We start from the raw sequence: 23265 nt of genomic DNA, 5'->3' as shown, positions 1-23265 counted from the left end.
CAAACCTTTAGATGCTTGGGAATCAATCCTATGTTATTGATAAGATATCACCCCACAAAGTGTATACCGAACAAACCAATAAACTAATTTTTGTCTGTTATTACAGAGTGGTAAAGTAAGCCATTCTCATATCTTTGGAGTAAACACAATAGAATGTAATCAATCAAAACATAAATTTTTTCCTGAATGTAGAATACCTATATTTGTCATCATAATTTAGCCTTAATTCACAAATTAACTTAAAATGATACTATCACATAGTTAGAGCTTTAAGGTGAGGCTGCCCTCCTATGTTTACAGAGCCGCCGAGTTGTCAAGGGTTGCCACACTCAGTGAGGAAATATCTGATCCTTGGCGCTACTGTTTTCTGGCATGGGGGCAACTTTAGATCCTACCCGATGGCGGAGGCGTAAGTTGAGAGGTTAAGTTTCGTTGAATAAGATGGGCCTCGCTCTTCACACCGTCAAACCGACTAGTAGCCTGTGCGATCTGTGGCTCTTAACGACAGAACTGCGCGTACTGCGGTTTGTTTACAACGGAAACAGGGGTTTTGTTATTGCTGTTGTGTTACATGTCAGTGTCCGATCGATTTCAGATCAAACATATATCGGTCTTTTCCTAGCGATATAGAATAGCCTAAGCCATTAGCGTTTTATACAACTAAATCGCTAATATAACTGTTGTTTATCCATAGAATGAAGGGTTGGAGAAAAGACAGCGGGAATTGAAAGCATTCGTTGCCTCCGTTGGCCCTGGTGATTATCAAAAATATTTGCTATAGGCACTATTGGATCAGTTCTATATCGTATTTCCCGTATTAAGGTACTACTTTTATTAAATTTACAAAACACCCAAAATGAAAATAGCGACAATGAAAGGCATGTCTCAAAACGCCTTTGCATTTAGCGTATCCACCATGTGTGCAAAGTACAAACTAAACTACCATTCTCCAGACACTACTTTTGCGGTGCAGGCCAGGCAACCAAGAACACAGAGCGGTTTTTTTTTAACTCACCAAAAACAGCGAGTCCTTTTCCCACTGAGAAAAGCTTGTTGCTTTGCCAGCGTCCGTCCTGTCCACCGGAGGAGCGGGTCACTGCAGGCTGGGGAGGAGATGCAACATCAACCCGCCCCTTCCACTGATGTGATTCAACGCCACTCGCCATTAGTCTTCAAACTAATAAGTAACCGCGACGTGACTACGCAAAGCAGGGAGATTACCTTCCTTAATCATCTAGAATTACGAATTCGTACATTATATAAAACAAGTGAGAAGAAGAATATGTTAGTCGTACGGGTTCAAAAGACTAAGATAGTGTTGAATTTATGATAGTCCACGCTCCCTTGGGTACCTTCAAAAACGTGAATAGGATACAAAAGACTGCAAGAGTCAAACCTGACCCAAGAACTGCCCCAAATCTATACCCTTATTAGTGTGGGAGAGCGGAGGGGGGTTAGTCATAACTGTCCTTTTCATTATGCAAAGTGCACCTGCTGATGAAGAGTGGGGCACACCTCGCCCTCGTCGCTGAGGTTAATATGATGTTTTGAACGGGGAGCCTGTGCGTCGCTGATTAGACCGGTGCGTTGTACTGTTATTTATGCCTGTCAATGGAAAGGATTTTATTATAGAAAAGCAACAGGCACGGTGGGCATTCTGTACCCAGCGGTGTCCCGGAGCGAGACTGATTGAAGTGCAGTCCTACTAACCACAGATGGCTCAAGCAACCAAAGACTTGAATGCTTCCCCTGTTCCTCATTATAACAAAGACGTGGTGGACACAAGGCTAGAGATACAACTGAAGTAAATTACAGTGGCAACTGGGTCTAAATGAAAGAATGAAACAAAAAGTTGCTGACAAAGTGACTATGAAAAGATACCAGTGCCACAGATATTCTGTGGCAAACAGAAACGTTGTGTGTTCACGCATTGCTTGTAACTACTTCCTGGTCAATCATTGAGTCCACGCTTCATACTGATGTCAATGAAGTTGGTTTATTACTCATCATCTTATATTCTTCAAAGTACACCGTGAAAACTGAAATCAAAGTAAAACATCAATGAATCCGTTTTGACAGACAGAATTTACACATTTTCATGTATATTGTTCAATACAATAGCTATATATAAGGATTCTGTTAATCTTAACAAACAATTGAATTCACTCTTGTCGTGAATAATGACAGAATATCTCATAGTAAAGAACTAGCATTGTGTATTGCGTGTGCTAATACATAAACAACCTAGCACAGGCTACGTAGCTTATACGATATACAACGGTATACAATCTGTGTACAAATCAGCATTTTACACCACCAGTTAGTAAATGTCGTACAAGAAACTTTAGTACCAAACAAAAGAACATCGTTTTACCGTGTGCACCCTTGACCAGTTGTAGAATGGTTAACTCTTTTATTCTCTTCTCTTCTCTTTCGCTCGCGACTCTCTGACATATTTTCGCGCTCTGTCTAGTTGTGCGCCTGACGGACCACTACTTCCGGATTTAACGATGTCAAAATAAAAGCGATAAATAAAGCATTTAAATAAAAGCTTGTGATATTATTTACACTCCCACCAAATTACCATTTGGTTTATGGCTTAAACATACACAAATAATTCCCAAATAATAATTCCCAATATTTGGGAATGCTACACTCTTAGCCAAATAAATCAAGGTAATTTCACCATCATGTCAAATTATAATCATCTGTCTTCAAGGCACAGGGAGTTTACTACTCTCCATTAAAACAACTAACTTTTGAATGGGCCGCTCAACAACCGATGGCTTGCTAAGGCGTTCACCTCTGTCACTTAACTTCCGCTCGCCTAACTGTATGGTAGCTCTGCGAACAAGACCATCTTCATCCTTGCATACATCCAGAACTCTAGCCAGCCTCCACACATTACGAGGAGCATCTTCCTGGAGGATAACAATATCGTCAACTTGTACATTCCGCCTTGGGGCATGCCATTTCTGCCTGATGGTAATCCCTGCTAGATATTCTTTTCTCCATCTGCACCAAAATTGCTCTGATAAATACTGCACCCGCCTCCATCTTTTCCTTGCATACAAGTCCTCTTTGACAAATCTACCTGGTGGGGGTAGAGGGATGGAAGATTTCATTGTGAGCAGGTGGTTTGGTGTCAGTGGTTCCAGGCTTGTGGGATCATTGATGCTATCCACAGTGAGAGGGCGACTGTTTATAATGGACATGGCTTCGTAGAAGAATGTCCTGAGAGAGGTGTCATCTATTCTCCCAGCGCTCTGTGCTAAGACTGAACTCAATACACTCCTTGCTGTGCGTATCTGTCGCTCCCAGACACCCCCTGCGTGACTTGCGTCTGGAACATTCATGCAAAAGTCACACTGTTGTTCTGCCAGAAATGTTGCTACTCTCTCTTCATCCAATTCTTTCAGAGCTCTTTCCAACTCATTCTTTGCACCAACGAAGTTGGATCCATGATCTGACCTTAATTGTCTCACTGGTCCTCGGATGGCTATGAAACATCTTAAGGCATTGATGAATGCGTCCGTCGTCATGTCCTCCAGTAACTCGATGTGTACCGCTCTCGAGCAGAAACACGTAAAGAGCAGACCATACCGCTTTTGCTCCCTGCGTCCCTGCTTGGAGTAAAAAGGACCAAAACAATCCATACCACAGAACGAGAATGGCGGTGTAGGTTCAATACGATCTGTTGGAAGATCTGCCATTCTTTGCTGTTCTGTGGGTCTTCGAGCTCTTCTGCAGGTAACACACTGCCTTATGTAACTGGCAACCGCTTTACTTCCTGCAATGATCCAGTATCCATTAGCTCTAACTTCATTGAGGGTTTGCCCTCTTCCTTGATGCTGGGTCTTCTCATGGCAGTATCTGAGGATGAGGCGTGTCACTTCACCATCAGTCGGCAGAATTATTGGATGTCTTACATCAAATGGCGAAGATGCTTTCCTTAATCGTCCTCCTACTCGAAGTATGCCATCATGAAGCTCTGGGTCAAGCTGGTAGAGTGGGTGATTTCGGGAGAGCTTTCCAGATTCTTGCTTCAGTATGAGTAGCTCCTCTTTGAATACTTCCTGCTGCACAAGCTTGATGAGGGTAAGTGAAGCTCTCCTTCTCTCTTCTACAGTTAGAGTGCCTGTCTTCTTACATTTTATAGCCAGTCGGTGAATGCGTGCCACTACATTCACTACAGTGGTCCATTTTGAGAATCGCGATAGTCGCCTAAGAAAACTGTCCTGTCTTTCAGCCAGCGAGATCAGCACCTGTACTGCCTTGACCTCAGGATCTCCCACCACCAACTCTGACATTTCTTGCTCAATTTTAAGCTCTTTTTCCCATAGGAACTTAGGTCCCTGGAACCAATTTGAGTTGATCAGCTCTGATACTCGGAGGCCTCTTGAGGCATGATCGGCAGGGTTTTCATTTGTGTCGACATAATGCCATTGTTGTGGGTCAGTTGTTTCACGTATTCTCTGGACTCTATTTGCCACGAAGACGTGGAATCGTCGAGCTTCGTTACTGACATAACCCAGGACTACTCGTGAGTCTGTCCAAAAATGTTCCTCATCAATCCTGAGCTCCAACTCTTCTTTCAGCATGCTGCTAACAGCAGCAGAGATCACTGCAGCAGTTAATTCCAGCCTTGGTATTGTGACTACTTTTGTGGGTGCAACCCTTGCCTTACCCATTATCAGGGCGCAATGTACGTTGTCTTCGCTCACAAGTCTGATGCAAGTACACTGACCGTAACCTCGACTGCTAGCATCCGAGAAGTGGTGCAGTTCAGTTCTCAGAATCTTTCCGAAGTTCTCAGGAGTGTAACATCTTGGGATTTGAATATTTTTCAGATTCTTAAGGTCACTGACCCAACTCTCCCACCTTGGCCTCAACTCATCAGGAAGTGGATCATCCCATCCAACACCCTTCTGGCACATCTCCTGGAGCACTTGCTTTCCTGACAGGAGAAATGGGGCCAGGAACCCCAACGGGTCGTACACAGAGGCTACGGTTGAGAGAATCCCACGCCGTGTTGTTGGTTTCTCATTTAGTAAGACCTTAAAGGAAAATGTATCCCTTGCTACATTCCATTGTACTCCCAGTACTGCTTGGACTGGCAGCTCATTGTGGCTGAGAGCTACATCCTTCACTCCTATGGCTCTTTCAGTCTCACAGATTGATTCCAGAACCACTCGACTGTTGGAGATAAATTTGTGGAGACGTAGTTGCCCTTTACTGCACACAGCTCGGGCTTCTTCCACCAGCTGGATAGCTGTATCCACGGAGTCAAGGCTTACAATACCATCGTCTACATAGAAGTTTTTTCTTATGAAGTCTGCAGCTAAAGGGTATCTTTCCTCATTTTGATTGGCGAGATACTTCATGCCATAATTGGCACATCCTGGAGATGACGCTGCTCCAAAGAGGTGGACCTTCATGCGATACTCTTTTGGCTCAGACTCTGTGGCTCCACCTTCCCACCACAAGAACCGCAGATAATCTCGGTCCTCCTTGCTTACGTGGAATCTGTGAAACATCTTTTCTACATCGCACATCACAGCAACTGAGTGCTTGCGAAAACGACATAGCACTCCATTCAGTTTGTTGGTAAGGTCGGGTCCGGTGAGAAGATGATCGTTCAGAGCAGTGCCTTCATACTTTGCGGAGCAATCAAAAACAACTCTGATCTTTTCTGGCTTTCTGGGGTGATAGACCCCCTGATGTGGTATATACCACACATTGCCTGGCTCGGGTTCGTTTTGAGCCTCCTCTGCTTCACCATCATTTAAGACACCTTCCATGAAGTTCACATAGTCGTTCTTGAACTTGAGGTCTCTGTCAAACTTACGTTTTAGGTGCTTCAGTCTGACTAAAGCAAGCTTCTTGTTTTCTGGGAGACATGGACGTGTTTTGAAGGGAAGCGGCATTTCTAGGTGATTACATTCATTCTGCTGGATTCTTCCTTCTAGGATCTGGAGAAACTGGATATCTTCCTGAGATATACTCTTATCTCCTGGGTTTGTGTCTGCAAAGTCAGACTCGAGTGCTCGAATCACAGCAGCTGGTGTCACAGGAGGCAACTCTTTGACGGATATGCGACTGCACAGCCCTGTCACATCCTTGGAATTTACACTCTGGGGCACACTCCCAATGATGCTCCAGCCTAGGTCTGTCTTGATGGCATAAGGCTCACTGTCACCTCCTGTGATAACATGACGTGGTGCTAGTGCTCTGGAGCAGTCGTAGCCGATCAACAATCCTACCCCACAATCCATCAGTGGGGGCATTTCATTAGCTATGACTGCAAGATGATTCCACTTGTTGGCAGTTTCACAGGTGGGAATGTGTGCTCGTTCGAGTGGAATGAAATCTCTAGAATAGACAGGAGGTAAACTGATGGTGGTCTCTGATGAATATCCTCTGACTCTAAGCCCACTAACTCTCAGGCTTTCTATGATTGAATCTTTTCCCATCATGGTAGAAAGCTTGAGTTTCACAGGCTCTCCTGCTACTTGCAGCCGTTCACACACCTCTTGGTCGACAAATGTTTTACTACTCTGAGTATCCAGTAAGGCATAAGCCAAGGTCTCGGGACTTGTGGCGCTTGAAATCCATACTGGGACTATCATAGATGTGCTGCCGTTCTCACCTCCATTCACATTGCAAGACAGTGCAGAAGTACTTTCTTCTGTGCTCTGGGTTCTTTGCATAGGTGGGTTCTCCCCACGCTGACGATCTTCGTGTAATGGAGTGGGATGGCTCTTTTTACACTTGCCACATGTGGCTTTCTTTTGACAGTCTCTTGAGTTATGTCCTTTCCTCAGGCATGAAAAGCACAGGCTATTGTCTCTCACAAACCTTTGTTTTTCCTCCGCAGAAATTGCCATTAGCTTTTGGCATTTATGTATGGAATGATTTTCATCACAGTACACACATTTCACTGAGCTTGAGCTCTGTGCTGTTGAGTTCTCTTTTCTGGGTTTATTGAAGTCCTTTGGCTTGGCTTCATCACTACTGTGTGATTTGGTTGTGGTGCTAGGAGTGTCTGAGGTCTGCACATTGGTGGCAAAGGTGTTTGCCTTTGTACGCTTTATTTCTCTTGTCAGCTTTTCTTCAGTGGGCCTCAGAGCATACAGGGAAGAGACTGGGTTGCATGCAATACGTGCCTCCTTTGCAATAAAGGAAGCAAACTCTTTAAAATTGGGGTAGTCTTTTGCCTGGTCCAGCTGCTCTGTAACATGGCGGTTCCACCTTGAAGTTACCCACTCTGGGAGCTTGAGTAGCATCTTCTGATTTTCTTCACAGTCGTTAAGCACCTGCAGACCTTTCACATGCGGCATAGCGCTGTCACATGCCTGTAGAAAATCACCGAATTCTCTCAGCTTTACATACTCCTTTGCTCCTATCTTTGGCCAACCATTGAGCTTCTCTCTGTACGCACGTTGTACTACAAAGGAGTGGCCATATCTGACATTCAACTTTTCCCATGCTTGCTGATAAGCCTCTTTATCTGTTCTGTAGAAGATCCCTTCCAGAACTGACCTTGCCTCCCCAGCAACATATTTTTGCAAGTAGAACAGCTTCTCGGCAGGATTGTGGCAGCGTTGATCTATTAGAGCCTTAAAGCTAGCGCTCCACTGTATAAACTTTAACGGGTCGCCAGAGAATATACCAGGTTCTGGAATTGGGAGTCTAGTGAGCATGGCTGAATCACTCAGAGCTTGCAGTAGTGATCTTTCATTTTCTGGAGCTCTTCGGTCTCCATTGTGGGAACCTGAGGGATGAGAATCCTTGAGACTGCTGCATGCAGTGCTGCATCTTTGGCCACTTTCTTTCGACCCCTCTTCAATGTATACTTTAAGCTTAGCTTCCATAACCTCAAGATCCCTTTGTTGTTCAAGTCGTTTTAATTCTTGACGCTGTGCACTGATGAGGTTCTCCCTTTCAAATTCAACCTTTTTTGCGGCTAACTCAGCAGCCATCTCAGCTCTCTTGGCTGCTATGCTCGGTGTCTCTGAAGCAGGTTTATAACTGCTTGCCACCGATGGTTTGGAAGCTGTAGATCCATATATGGATTTGGCATAGTCTTTGTCCAGTAACAAATGCAGCCTTGGCCCTTCGACTTCAGCATCAAAATCTTCTCCTACCTCAGATAGACGTACTCTCATCAGTTGTATTAAATCTCCTGTCACCGCAGAGCAGGCATCAATCTTTCGTTTCACTTCCTGAGACGGAGTTGATTTTTCTCGCAAGTTGTCATATTCCACCTTGGCTATAGCCTCGAGCCTTTCAAGAGATTCCATCATCTCACATAGGTCACAGTCAGAGCATTCATATTTTAGACTAGCACGGACATTTCTAACATGGGCCTTCCAATTCTCGTATGCTGAGTAGAACTTCTTCTCTTTTTGAGCTGTTTGCTGCTCTGTCAACTCTAGCATCTTTGGTGTCAAACGTCTCTCACGTGAGGATTTCCTTATCTCCTCTTTTTCCGCTGCTGCACCCTGCTGGTTAGACATAGGCCCAGCGGCTAACTGTGTGGGCTCTACCCTGTTATACTCAGACTGCGTAATCAGCTCGTTCTGAATTTGTGATTCACTGTGCAATGACATTTTTAACTATGTTTAACCGTTATATTATCAGAAGGGAATAACACAAACATGCACAAACATTAAAGCATAAGGAACAACCTTTTTTTTTTTTTTTTTTTTTTAAACCACTAAGAAACCACTTTAAAATTGTGTCTCTTTAAGGAATCGTGGGGCTGTCCATCAATTATCTGAAGATGCAATGTTCAAACGGTAGGATCTGACCTTAAGGCAGTAAGGCTCCACTTTGGAGCTGAAGTCCACTGCATTCAATGAAGAAGTACTGCTCACTGAATCTTGAGGTCCACAGACTGCGGGTGATTGGTAGTGCTGCACTCTGAGTCTTGAAGTCCACAGGCTGTAGGCGGTGAAACAGTGTTGCACTCTGAAGTCAGGTATAGTGGACGTCGATGCACCTCGTTAAGATGGAAAGTAGGCCACGTTTTCACTGTAACTACTTCCTGGTCAATCATTGAGTCCACGCTTCATACTGATGTCAATGAAGTTGGTTTATTACTCATCATCTTATATTCTTCAAAGTACACCGTGAAAACTGAAATCAAAGTAAAACATCAATGAATCCGTTTTGACAGACAGAATTTACACATTTTCATGTATATTGTTCAATACAATAGCTATATATAAGGATTCTGTTAATCTTAACAAACAATTGAATTCACTCTTGTCGTGAATAATGACAGAATATCTCATAGTAAAGAACTAGCATTGTGTATTGCGTGTGCTAATACATAAACAACCTAGCACAGGCTACGTAGCTTATACGATATACAACGGTATACAATCTGTGTACAAATCAGCATTTTACACCACCAGTTAGTAAATGTCGTACAAGAAACTTTAGTACCAAACAAAAGAACATCGTTTTACCGTGTGCACCCTTGACCAGTTGTAGAATGGTTAACTCTTTTATTCTCTTCTCTTCTCTTTCGCTCGCGACTCTCTGACATATTTTCGCGCTCTGTCTAGTTGTGCGCCTGACGGACCACTACTTCCGGATTTAACGATGTCAAAATAAAAGCGATAAATAAAGCATTTAAATAAAAGCTTGTGATATTATTTACATTGCTGCCAGTTGCGTATCTAACGTGCTAGTTCAGAGCAGTGGCCAGTCATGTCCCTCGTTCTTCAAACGTGACAGCTGTGTGTAAACGTTCCTTCCAGCCTTCATCCCTGTAACTCAACAGAGTCGAAGCATCATTAGGAGAAAGTCTTTCATGTCCGGCAGTGGACATGAGCAACATTCACTTGCCTCAGATGTGAGGTCTCTCTGCCAGACATGATATTAAGGATGGCGATGATATCTGTAACATCAGACCTAGTGGAGGGTGTCTACTGACACAACCTTAAATACGATTAATTTGGGAGACATCATCAATAATTCAGTTCAAGGTCTGATAAGGTGCTAAATTCTGTTTACAGCTTTGCCTCAGAACAAATAGACCAAAAGCCAAAGCTTGCTATATTTGGCATGGAGTTCATTATTATGACATTGCTTTTCACATAGTGGAATTGGTAGATGACATTGACAGATCGGGAGATATATAAAAATTGCAAGCTGGGGTCACTGATTTAAAAAAATGAAGCTCTATACAACAGTGTAATATGGAGGTGAAAGTCACCCAATGCAGGGTGTGACTTGGTAAACACACACAGGAGACAAAATAAATCAATTTGATGAAATAAACAGATAGAGACAACACAGTAAATCTTTCAGAATGAATCAGATTGTCTAACTGCAGTTTTGTCAGGCTCACACACCCTCCTGCTTGAAGGTTTATCACGATGGTCCTTGTGCTCTGCCTGAAGCCTTACGCTGCTCCTGGTGGGACATGCTTCCACTGAGTGGTCCATCACACACAGTCAAAACACATGCATGCACATGCATGTTTATTGTTATACGTCCTTGTCAGGGGTTATAAAATTTTAAGTTTAACCCCAAATCTTACCGTAACATTAACCTTAGTTCCCATCAACCTAACCACAACCATACCCCCAAGAATTTAATAATCCAAGACTTAATAATCCAAGTCACATTTGTTATACTGAAAACACACACACACACACACACACACACACACACACCACTGGTTATATATTGCTAGCTTTAAGCTGTAGGCTGTAATGCCTCCAAGTTTTCAAGTGCTTGCTCTTTGCAGTGCCTCTTGATTGTTAGTGTATTAAATCATGAAAAGGATCTCTCTCCTGCTCCTTCAAGTTAAATATTAATTATAACAAACCTTGAGGAATTAAAGCAGAAATGTCATTTTAATGCCAAAGCAGTAATTGTTGTAGGCTGAAGCCGAATTCCTCCCCAGTGCCTTCGACCTAAAAGAAAGATAACAAGTATCTGGTGTATACTGAGGAAAAAAAACTGTAAGCTCTTGCGTACAGAAACACTTCTGTATTACAAGAAAATGTCTGGATTTTGAGAATAACAGAAGACTTGCTGCCCACACCTTCTCAAGGGTTACACACCAACTGAATAAAAAGTACTGTTGGACACTATACAAAAGTGTGTGTGTGTTTATTTTTCATCTTGCCACCCATGTTGGTGTGTGAATGTGTTACTCTGTGTATGGTTTGCACAGCGCGCGTGGGCAACACTCCTTCGGTGTGAAGCTGGAAGTTCTCTCACCAGCAGACATCTTAGCTATCTTAAGATTTCTTCCACGGCTTCAACTGATTACTAGCCACAGGTGCACGTGTGATTATAACTAGTTAATTATTGTTTCTGCATGCGGTAATGACTGCGTACTTGGAAAGAAAGCGTAGCCTACTTGAACTTACTAAACCGTAGCTTTCGTCTCTCTCTCTCTCTCTCTCTCTCTCTCTCTCTCTCTCTCTCTCTCTCTCTCTCTCTCCCTTTGTGTGTGTGTGTGTGTGTGTGTGTGTGTGTGTGTGTGTGTGTGTGTGTGTGCACGCGCCCGTGTCTACATGTCAACGCGGAGCTACTTCCCACATTAGCTTCAGGGATTACACAAGCAGAGGGGGCAGCACACTGTAACGATGCGGGGGCTGCAAACTCCAAACTAAAACCCTGCATCTAGATGGATAGCTATATATGGAGCAAATCAGCCTAGACATCGTGAAAGCATGATTCACTTAATCTGTCTAATTTCAGTCAGAAATGGAATCGCACACGAATAAAGTTACACCAGCCTATTAAGTGTTGCACGTCGTGCGACGGTTTATCCAACGGGTTTCTGAGGTGAGAGGACGAAGAGAGAAAACGCTTGTTGCTCGGCTTTGACGAGTGCTCAAATCAGTCTGCAACAACTGTGCGGAACGAGCTACATGACCACGAGGATCATGTTACGGAGTTAAATGAAACATCAATGAAATTCAGTAATGTACAGATGCAGTGATTTGCTGTGACGTTATAATTACATTAATTTATTTTAAGCCTAAAATAGAAAAATGGGAGGTAGGATTTTTCGAATTATTTGCAATGTTGATGAAACCATAATAATTAGGCGCACAAACCCTCATTTGCGTGACAAGTACCCCCAGTGCGCTAAATCCAGGAAAAAAATCCCCTCACAACACAGTTTAAATGGTTTTTAATGCACTAGCATTGAATAGTATGTGAGAGAGTCTGTGGGAAGGTGGAGGTGCATCGCGTGTGTAGGAGGTTCTGGTTTAGGCTAGGGTTCACATCCACGCGCTCCCGTTTCGCGACGACTCGCTTAAATGTCCGTTCACCCATTGCTGTTCGACTGAGTGAAGTTCTTTTCGTCGTGAACTTTCAATGCAATGTGTACCTGAATTTAGCTATCTCGAAGACATCCCACTCCGCTCATCCTTGGCAGGGCGAATTCATCGTATCTTATTAAACGAAACAATTGGTACAGAAGACGGACAGGTCTGGAGAAATGCGCGCCTATGCAATGGTGCGCAACGCCAGGCGCTCGAGGCTCTGAAGACTTGTGGCTCAACTAGTCGACAAGTGGCGCTTTCTATGATCTTAGCGGTAACTTCTGCACAATGGACAACAGGACTCTTGTGTTTCTTACTGGAAGTCGTGTCTTAAAAGGAGAACGCGGAGTGACTTGGCTATCTGAAAAGTTATGACAGTTACACTAAGTACTGATGTTGAGAATTAAATGAAGGGCCATTAAAGCATAAAACCTAAGTCATACCTACTTCGGCATATCCTAAAGTTCTGCACAGGGATATATTGTAAAACATTATAACTTAATATTACTGAAACAATTGTACTCTCATCGGGAACCCGAATCCCGTTGGCTCATATGGGACTGAAGCACTCATCGCGGTGTCTGCTCCTTCGGAGAAAGATGGCGGAGGCAGAGGGCTCGGAGGTGAGTGAAACATACATTCAAAAATGCTTCATAATGCCACAGTTCGCGCCACAATATCCCTGACAAGGTTGCAGTGTTGTAAATGACATTACTGAGCACAAGTGATTTCATTGTTCAATGTAGCTCCAGATTTGAATTTGGAGACAAAATCCGCGCGATGTTCTGAGCAATGCTTAGTGCAATTGCGTACTGGAATATAGCCTAGACGTGCTTATGACAAAAATCTTTCTTTTTGTAATTATGTTGTGCCGTGCTCCGAGGACATCTTAAATGATCGATATCGGTCAAAAGGACACTGAACCCTCTGGTCGCTTTGGGACGACGCTCCTTGTCGTGTTGGAATAAATGTCAAAGCATGATCGGACACCTCCACGTTTTTTTGTTTATTTATTTATTTATTGGCATATCTGTTAGTGCGGTCACGAACGTGACGTTTGTTGATGGAAAATCCCTCCACGAGCAGCCTACGTTTCTACGAGAGCTGTCCTTGGTGCTGCAGTAACGGCTGCCTGACACGTTAGACAACTTACTACACGTTAGCACAAACGAACGAACTGCACCACTGCACCGTTAATATAAACGTTCATATATATATATATATATATATATATATATATATATATATATATATATATATATATATATATATATATATATATATATACACATACACACACACACACACACACACACACAAACGCACATATATATAAAACTCAGAATCGTATGGCAGGTAGACGAGTCCATGTTTTCCGAAACCCTGTCGTCTCCAAGTTAACAAAAGTTAATAGATTTTCGTTTCTCCCTCTTAGCAGCAACAGCGCACTGTTACTGCCTCATCGCAGTCCCCGCAGCCGCCCCCTGTGCCGAAGCTCGTGCCCTCCGTTCATCATGTCCCTCGTCCTCCTCATACGCCGCACGTCTCAGCACTGTCCGCCTGCCCTGGCCGCGGCAAGATGGCCAAGCTCCTTAACCCGGAAGAGATGACGTCACGAGACTACTATTTCGACTCGTACGCTCACTTTGGCATCCACGAGGTACACTGGCAAGGCTGTGACAGATGGTGCATGTCAGATGTTGTATTGTGCCACTGATCTGATATCAGTTTAATGCTTGTTGTCAAGCGCTCTAAATTGTGTGTCTTTCTTTTGCTGTAAGACACCTTGTGGAGTTCAACAGATAATTAAACAAACCCAAACAAAGTTACTGGGTTTTTCAAAGCAGTATGACTGCAGGGCTGGATTTCATAACCAATATGAAATATTTCATAATCAAAATTAACCGGTTTTGTTATTTCTTCAATAGTTTTACACTAACAGGGTGTGTTTTCTGCACACAAATGAATCCCATGCTTATAGTGGTAAGGTGAAGTTCACAATGAGCTTTCGTTTGTTTGTTCAGCAACAAATATCCAAAGAAATTGCCTTTTCTGTTATGAAGTACTACATCATGTATTGTATCATCAAAAGACTAGCTTCCACAGAACCCTTTAAAAGCATAAGATAACCTATCCTGCACTGTAGCACTCAGGACTCTGAAATATCACTTTTACAAAAGACCCATGTCCATGCTGGAGGGTGATACTGGTACATTTTGTGGGTATGTGGGTCAGGTTGGACTGTCTACTGATAAAGGGACTGTTCCTGATAAGAGGAACATAGCAGGAACAGGGAGAGCAGTGGGTATCAGGTAATCCCTCCAGGACTATAATGGAGACCTGTGTCTATTAAAAGAAAGCTGGGGCCACTGTGCTATGTGTCCTACATATCATGCCATACTCTTGCAGGAAAGCCATGAGTGACAGCAGTGCTCCTATGTAATGGATGGCTCTTTAATAAAGCACGATGCTGTAGACACTGGCTGTGATCCCAGATGTACATTTTACATCAATTTTACATTTTAATTACATTTAAATCATCAATAAAATGTTTTCTTATTTAATTGTAATTGTAAAAAATGTAATTCTTAGTATTCAAAGATTATTTAAATTGTTTGCTGAATTTGTTTCTCCCAACAGGAGATGTTAAAGGATGAGGTGAGAACACTCACCTACCGGAACTCCATGTACCACAACAAACACATCTTTAAGGATAAGATTGTTCTAGATGTCGGGAGTGGGACGGGGATCCTTTCCATGTTTGCTGCTAAGGCAGGAGCCAAACACGTGTATGGGGTGAGGGCACAACCTTCAACTCCGCACACAGCACTCTCACAGCAGGAGGAACAATGTCAAATCTTTTTGAAATTCAAAGTGAATTAGAATTAGAAAGATAGAACACATCACATTTTACAGGTCAGATTTTAGGGCTAATAAGTGGTAATTCTCCTATATGTTTTGCAGATTGAATGCTCAAGTATATCAGAGTACTCAGAGAAAATCATCAAATCAAATCACCTGGACAATGGTAAAACCTGTTGTATTTTCAACTCCTTCAAAAACAAAATGTAGGCCAAATTCCAAAAATGTTATTTACCACAGGAACCTCCAGTATGTAAGGACCCTGGGTAATGGGACTGGGATAGGACTTGTGTTCTCTGAGGATGTTGTTTGTGCTGAAAGCATATGCAAAGGAAAGGGTGACACATATCCCAGTCAGAAATTTGCATTCCATCATACAGAAACACTAACTTCCTGTTCAGGACACTCACTTCCTGTTCAAGACACTCACTTCCTGTGGTGCAGCAGAAGTTGTTTTGCTAAATCAGTCTTCAGCAGCTCTGATTAACATTAGGGGGTGAGGCCTGAGTCAGCGGGCAAGAAATCACTGCAGCATGGTCGCGCGCACACACACACACACACACACACACATACACACACACGCACGCACACACACACACACACACACACACACACACGCACACACACACACACACACACACACACACACACACACACACACACACACAAATGCATACACACACAAATCTCTCAGCAGCCCTTCATCGGTCAAATCAGCAATTGGAGACTGGCAGCTTGCCCTACAGAAAAAGAGCGCGAGGCAAAGAGGCAGAGATGGGGGCAGGAGAATGTAGAGAGGGGGAGGGATCGGTCAGCCCAGCCTCCACACCACCACGCTCAGCCCAAATATCTGCCCATGCACTTCAAAGCAGGCGGTCAAATGTCACTGAGTCTTTTCATGGACCTATTTAGCCAGCCTTTAAATGATGCAAACTGAATAGGGTTTGATGTGTTTAGGCATCGTTTCAGTGTTTTTTTTTTATGATTTGGTGATGTTCCATGTCCCGTATTTTGTAAGAATTTGTGTTTTGCTCTGTGTTTCTCTACAGTGATTACCATCTTTAAGGGGAAGGTAGAGGAGACGGAACTGCCTGTGGAGCATGTAGATATTATCGTGTCTGAATGGATGGGCTACTGTCTTTTTTATGAATCCATGCTTAAGACTGTCATCTATGCTAGAGACAAGTGGCTGGTCAGTAAATATTTATTTGTATTTAATCCAAGGTCATTTAAACCAAGGTAATATTTTATGATTGAAGCCGAGAGACAGATGTTTATTGTAGGTTGGTGTCATTCATTGCACAGTTAATTATATAAGGGGGATATTAATTACTAAATAGTTAATAAAATATAAGGGGCATATTTCATTGCATTTTTGTGCTTGTAAGTTAAATGGGAGTTATTTTTATTCTAATTTGCATTTAACAAAAAGTTATTGTTGCACATAAAGTTTTAACGGAAAAACGGACTGCTTTGATCATTTTTCACACTTGTTTCTTTGAGCTGCAAGTGAGAATTAGTTTGTTGTGGCAGTGTCTTCACAGAGTTTAAGTATTCACACTTGCTTATGTTTAACAAGGACCAGCATGCATTGTGCATCCAAGAAGGAGAGAGTGAGAATGGAAATAAGTGATAATTAGATACGCCAGATGTTCAGAACAAGGTTGTGTGAAGTGACTGTTGCTATAGTAGTTGTTCTGTGACTTATGTGATATGATATCTGCATTCTACAGAAGCCCGGAGGCTTGATGTTCCCAGATAGAGCAACACTGTATGTGGTGGCTATAGAGGACCGACAATACAAAGACTTTAAAATCCACTGTAAGTACAGACACACACATATGTGCACTCACACACACACACACACACACACACACACACACACACAGAGAGAGAGAGAGAGAGAGAGAGAGAGAGAGAGAGAGAGAGAGAGAGAGAAACATTCACACGCACAAAGACAAATGCACACAAAAACACACGCGCACACACAAATGCATATGCACACAATCACATATCACCAACATGGGTCCCAGGTGATATAGATAACATAGCATAACATAACATAGTACCAGAATAGTACCAGAATAGTAACATAGTACCAGAAGGAAACAGAGACAGGAGCAGAAGAGACATCCCTGTAGTATTTGTCACGAGCCGGCAGCGACAGCGTATTTACTTCAGTCCCTTCACCCTTGATTTCGATGCAAGCATATTGGAATGTTTTTGTGAAGAGTGATGTAATCTCAGGGCTGCCAAACACAAGGATGCATCTACTTAGGCCTGAAGAAATGAGTAGACTTTAAAGCACAAAGAGAGAGAGACAGGGGGTGATAGGGAGAGATAGCAGTGATAGAGAGAGACAGCAGTGACAGAGAGAGACAGGAGGTGATAGAGGGAGACAGCAGTGATAGAGAGAGACAGAGGGTGATAGAGAGAGATAGCAGTGATAGAGAGAGACAGGAGGTGATAGAGGGAGACAGCAGTGATAAAGAGAGACAGGGGTGATAGAGAGAGACACCAGTGATAGAGAGAGGCAGGGTGTGATAGAGAGAGATAGCAGTGATAGAGAGAGACAGCAGTGATAGAGAGAGACAGGGTGTGATAGAGAGAGACAGCAGTGAATGAGAGAGCCAGGGGGTAGTAGAGAGAGACAGCAGTGATAGAGAGAGACAGGAGGTGATAGAGAGAGACAGCAGTGATAGAGAGAGGCAGGGTGTGATAGAGAGAGACAGCAGTGAATGAGAGCCAGGGGGTAGTAGAGAGAGACAGCAGTCATACAGAGAGACAGGAGGTGATAGAGAGAGACTGCAGTGATAGAGAGAGACAGGGGGTGATAGAGAGAGACAGGGAGCTATAGAGAGATACAGGGGGTGATAGAGAGAGACAGGCTGGCTGACAGTGTAGTGAAAATAACACCAAGCCAATATTGGTGAATAACATAGTATTTACATTACATCCACATTGCAGTGGGATTGCTCATTATTATTTAGGAAGGAAATAGCCAACAGTCAACATGGTGTCTCATCATCATCACCCACTTGGTTAGATATATCTATCTCACACATCTTCTCACTGTCCATTTTTTTTATCATTATGTGTGCCTAACAGGTATACCTAATCTTACAGGTGCAATTTATAGGTGTACTCTTTCAAACTGTAGCCAATCAACAGTAGGATTCTGAACACAGTAATTGTTGAGGGAATTTCATTAGGTCTACAGAGAGACAGGAGTTTAGCAGAGATGGGTAGGGGAGAGAATGGAGAGAAAAGGAGAGATTAGTCAAACGATCAATCTCAGTTAAAACATCTCTGCACGGCCTCCCCATGGCAGGGGCTGGAATGTCATGGCTAATCTCTCCATATAAGTGTTCACTCACATTAAGGTGTCATTCGTTCATTAAGGCACAATCAGTTCACTCGAGCTTCAGCTCTGTCACAATATCAGCGCCGTGTCTGTCTCGTGGATGTGATTACACGTCCCGCACATCGTCAACTGTCAATGTCAGCGCTGGGCTGAATTGTGGTCCGCCACTCAAAAATATCCAGCGAAAAATATTCAGAGACGGAGCCACTGATGGAGTTTAAGATAATGGCGAACAGACTGCACGAGATGAAGTGTCGGGCTATATTGTATACACCTACAAGATTCTATTTAGTAAACGTAACTAATAAAGTGGGTGGTAAGTGTGTAAAGAAGGCAAGAAAAAAAAAAGTACACTTGGGGGAGAGTGTGGAAGCAGCCACACGACGGCTATACGCACAGCAGACGCTGTCACAAGTCCTCGTTCTCCGAGAGCTGCCAGCAGCCTCCTCAGAAACCGTCTATAGCTCCCCGTCCCTCTTCAAGCGCGTGTCCTCGTGTCCGCTATATACACCCGCAGGTGGACACTCATATGCTTTTAACACATCATCACAGACACCACACAGCCACCTGCCCTTCAGAAAAACATACGGAGCTCAAACACAGACCCATTCGCATGAAAATGTCAAGTGCTCAAAACAAATGTCCATATCTCTGCTGTCGTGCTCCTTTAACAGTTAGGACTGACATATCTACCCAGAAAGGCAGATAATAGCTTATTTCTGTATCAGCCAAAGAGAAGAAAAGCTCAAAATAAAGCCTAAAGTCACACAAAAGCACAGTTAAGCAGTAATTAATCATCAGCTTATAATGATTTTCATTCTCATTCTTTCTCATTTCATTGGGTATCTGGGTGGGTGTCAGCCAAATAGCATCAGAACCTTATTTTTCCTGCCAGGGCTCCGATCAGAGACTCTGAGCTGTTGACTGCCAAAAAATCTCACTGTCAGTATCTATTTTTGACCCATAAACAGACCCCAGTACCTTTACATGGACACAGAAAAGTAAAATCTATCTAGTATACTGTAACCCATTTGGTGTTAACTATTAAACGACTGACTGCACATGAAGTATTTATAGAACATTCGTTTTTGCCTTCTAGGGTGGGAAAACGTCTACGGCTTTGATATGACTTGCATTCGGAATGTCGCCATGATGGAACCGCTGGTTGACATAGTGGACCCGAAACAAGTGGTGACCAACTCCTGCCTTATTAAGGTCTGAACACTGCGAGTGCAGGTGCATGGGCTGTCAGCCGTGTGCGGTGCAGTGAGAATGGGTATGTGAGTGTTTGACTGTGCTCATTGTGAAAAGCCTGCACTGATTCATAGAGCAGACTGACTAGGCGCTACCTCAGGACACATGTTGCGTGGGCATCACATAATGACCTGACCATCATTAAGGTCTGTTTGATGACTGGGTGTTAATCTGTTTTCCTCATTTTAACCGACTGTGAACGCATTTTGTACCGGCCTTCGGTGTTATGGTTACACTGCTAGATCGTGATGGCAGTTTGATTTTCCAAGTGCTCAAAAGATATGAACACTTTGTATTTCCACGCGAGGCAGTCGACAGGCTGTGAGATTTTTTTAGAACAGCTCTGAGTTTGTCTGTTTGCCCGTGGAACACTCAAACATCGCAGCTGACAAAAGACAGCCATACGCAACTGAAATGCGTCATTTGTTTGGTATTCGTTTGCTGAGTGTTTATAACCACAATAGCCAGATTTTGCTGCACTGGATCTACTACTAAATGGAACGTACAGAACAGAAGCAATCGTTTGCAATTACATTGCAAGGGCAATTGACCCGTGACACCAGTAAACATGTGGTATACTTCAGGCCTACTCGGTACTGTTGTACTATCAATAGACATGGGTTTCTAGCAACAAAGTTCAGGTATTACTCATCACAAGAACAGGCCATTCAAAACGAGTCCAGTATTTTCCATTGAGTGTCACTGTGAACTCCCAAAGACATCTGCTAAGTAAAAAAGGATTCAGTCGCATTGTCTGTTGTACGGTAGGCTTTAAAACACCCTCCACGATCTTGTTTCTGGAGGTTGAGACTATAAAGATTATGTGGCATAATCATAAACTTTTATTACATGTGGCTCTTGTACGTCCGAGCTGTCAAGACAGTCATTTTAGGAACTATTGTAGAGAGCTTTTCAATACTTCAAATATTGGAGAAGGAGGTGCAAACAAATACCAAAAGGGCAGAGAAAACAGGAAGAGAGGCAGAGAGATTCCAGCATAAGCACTCTATTCACTATCTAGCCTGTCGGTGTAATCATGAAACACCTGGAGGATTAGGCTCTATGAAAGGAAGAACGTCCCGCCATCATTTTGCCAGGCTCTCTGAATGGAAAAGGCTAGTTGAACAGGGGGGAGGGCGTTAATGATGTGCTGTTGACACAGTGATCACAGTGGAAGCTTTGCCCATTCACCACCAGCTTGTGTGCAGAGGACACAGACAACAAGAATGAAATAGTCAGGAGATTTATGATGAATTATTATTTCTTACTTATTTATCACACTGCAATCCAGAACAATCTGTAACAATAATAATAAATCACTTACAGTACTCTAATCTTACCACTTTTTTCGGTAACGAGTAATACAACGCGCTACTATTTCCAGTCCAGTAATCAGATTAAAGTTACTTATCAAAATAACTGTGCGTTACTATTTATATTTTCCCTAGTAAAATATATATTTTTGCTTTCTTCTTGGCTCAGTTCTACTTTTGCGTCTGACCGTAGCGCTCGACTCCGCACGCTGCGCGCGACCCTGTGAGAGCGCGAGCACGTTTTACAAGTCATTCTGTGCAGTGTCCTCCCGTAACGATATGTGGTAGTGTAAAGAAACACCCCTCAAAAACAGGGGAAGGAACATTTACCTGACCAATTTTAATGTTGCTTTGTGTTCCACGTTTGAAAAGTGCTGGAATTTTGACTAACGTCGCCTACTTTAAAATGCTTGAAATTGTAATGGTATTTCGTTTCACAAGCTGTCTGACTGAACTGGGGTGGGTTTCCCGAAACGTTCGTAGCGCTAAGTAGCCTACTTCTTAACCTCGTACGTTTCATACGAGGTTACGAAGTACTTGGCGCTACGAACGTTTCGGGAAACCCACCCCAGTTCGCTTGTATTACGTTTACAAATAAATTTACAAATAATACCGCGCAGCTACACAAACGTAATGTCAGGAGATACTGTAGCGACTCCTACTCCTCACGGCGAGTCTTGCCCTTTAAGTGACACTGGGGGGCGGAGCCTGCGCGCGCCAGGGTTGCGTTATCAATAAAGTTTACCTCCTCGGGATTTTTGGATTAAGCAGTTTCTGCCTCGGTTACCGAACCTGCTTCAATACATTGTTACTGTTAAAAATGCACTTCCAATAAAGTGAGTATTGGAAAAATTTATTTTGCTGCTGAATGTAACTACTAAAGTAACTTGTAATCTAACGTAGTTACTTTTAAAATCAAGTAATATGTAACGTAACTAAGTTACTTTTAAAAGGAGTAATCAGTAATCGGATTACTTTCTCAAGGTAACTTAGCCATCACTGATCACTTATGTGTTCTCAGCAACCTCGTCTTTGAAATGCAAGTTAGGCCTTGTGACCTGCATAGATCTTCAGGCTGTGGAAAGGATTCTTTAGCTCCTGTACCACACCTTAAATCATTCGCCATGTTGATTATCGAAAACTGTATTGTGTCATGGCCATGTCTGTTCGTGCTGATAAAAAAACAGATGCCTCTCGAGACACTTTTATGTTTTCAGTGGCAGCCAGGAGGGTGAGACCTTTTGATCTTTTGATCCTTTGATCCTTCGTCCTTCACAGGAGGTGGACATCTACACGGTGAAGCTGGAAGATCTGACCTTCACCTCAGCCTTTTGCCTGCAGATCCAGAGGAACGACTACATCCATGCCCTCGTCACCTACTTTAACATAGAATTCACCAAGTGTCACAAGAAGACCGGCTTCTCCACAGGTGACCCTCACTGACAAACTCTGACGAAGCCCGGGTCATTAATATTAGAAATAAAATCCACAAACGCAATATAAAATGCAAGTCCCGTGTCTGTGTTTCCTAGATCACACTTCAGGCTGTCATTAACACGCATTTATTTCTCATGTTCTGCGCCTTTTCTCAGCCCCTGATGCTGCCAGTACTCACTGGAAGCAGACCGTGTTTTACCTGGAGGATTACCTGACTGTGCGCAGAGGAGAAGAGATCCTGGGCAGCATTGCAGTGAAACCCAACGAAAACAATGAGGTCAGAATGAATGAATGAATGAATGGATGGATGGATTTCGAGAGAAAAGTGAATGAGAGGGAGAGGGAACCAATAGAGAGTGAACGAACTGTAGATGTGTCAACCACTGCCTTCATTTCAGTCTTTTTCCCCCCTAGCGTGACCTGGACTTCACCTTTGAGCTGGACTTCAAAGGACAGCTTTGTGATGCAGCCATTTCTCACGACTACAAGATGCGGTAGTGCTCCACTAGGGGGAGACAGTTTCCTACAAACTGAGCTAACCAGAGATAGAGGAGGCTGAATCATTTGCTGCTACATGCTCTGACCAAAATGGAGAGACTAGGAGGATAATGCAACCCTAGCGATGTCATCAGTGCAAAACCTGCACATGGAGCAATAGTGTCATCAATCCTCCAATGCTGCAAAACACAAGGCCATAAAAGAACATCCCTCTGAATGTGTCAGTGAACTT

General features: G+C 43.2%; 2 protein-coding genes across 11 annotated transcripts in view; one reads left to right on the top strand and one right to left on the bottom strand.

Annotated features, from left to right (window-relative positions):
- tspan11 (tetraspanin 11) overlaps nucleotides 1-9674 on the bottom strand; it is a 23920-nt gene extending 14246 nt beyond the window's left edge. The window contains exons 1-4 of one of the 9 annotated variants that reach the window (XR_013130785.1): nucleotides 9477-9674; nucleotides 2375-9141; nucleotides 1492-1605; nucleotides 1015-1103 (exon numbers count right to left, since the gene is read on the bottom strand). Coding sequence is in view for 3 of the 9 variants with exons in the window: in XM_077005117.1 (XP_076861232.1) it covers nucleotides 1016-1166 (151 nt within the window). In the remaining 6 variants the exon portion in view is untranslated. Of the gene's footprint in view, nucleotides 1-395; nucleotides 534-1014; nucleotides 1282-1491; nucleotides 1606-1710; nucleotides 9142-9476 lie in introns of those variants that run through there. The other 8 variants (XR_013130788.1, XR_013130784.1, XR_013130787.1 and 5 more) reach the window with 8 other exon arrangements.
- Nucleotides 9675-12241: 2567 nt separating this feature from the next.
- On the top strand, nucleotides 12242-23079 carry prmt8b (protein arginine methyltransferase 8b). Of its 2 annotated transcripts, none has more exons than XM_077005144.1 (10): nucleotides 12242-12928; nucleotides 13744-13965; nucleotides 14946-15101; nucleotides 15270-15333; nucleotides 16217-16359; nucleotides 16901-16988; nucleotides 19631-19746; nucleotides 22377-22527; nucleotides 22691-22812; nucleotides 22950-23079. In XM_077005144.1, exons 1-10 carry the CDS (start codon nucleotides 12860-12862, stop codon nucleotides 23031-23033), a joined length of 1215 nt encoding a protein of 404 aa, XP_076861259.1. In that variant the 5' UTR covers nucleotides 12242-12859; the 3' UTR covers nucleotides 23034-23079. The 2 variants fall into 2 exon arrangements, with proteins under 2 accessions (XP_076861259.1, XP_076861258.1); XM_077005143.1 differs by having other exon boundaries at nucleotides 13741-13965.
- Nucleotides 23080-23265: the final 186 nt, after the last annotated feature.

Source organism: Brachyhypopomus gauderio, chromosome 5 (assembly GCF_052324685.1).
Source record: "Brachyhypopomus gauderio isolate BG-103 chromosome 5, BGAUD_0.2, whole genome shotgun sequence".
In the NCBI taxonomy this organism is placed as follows: Eukaryota; Metazoa; Chordata; class Actinopteri; order Gymnotiformes; family Hypopomidae; genus Brachyhypopomus; species Brachyhypopomus gauderio.
Note: the sequence above shows the minus strand (reverse complement) of the source record. Positions and strands in the feature narration are given on the sequence as shown.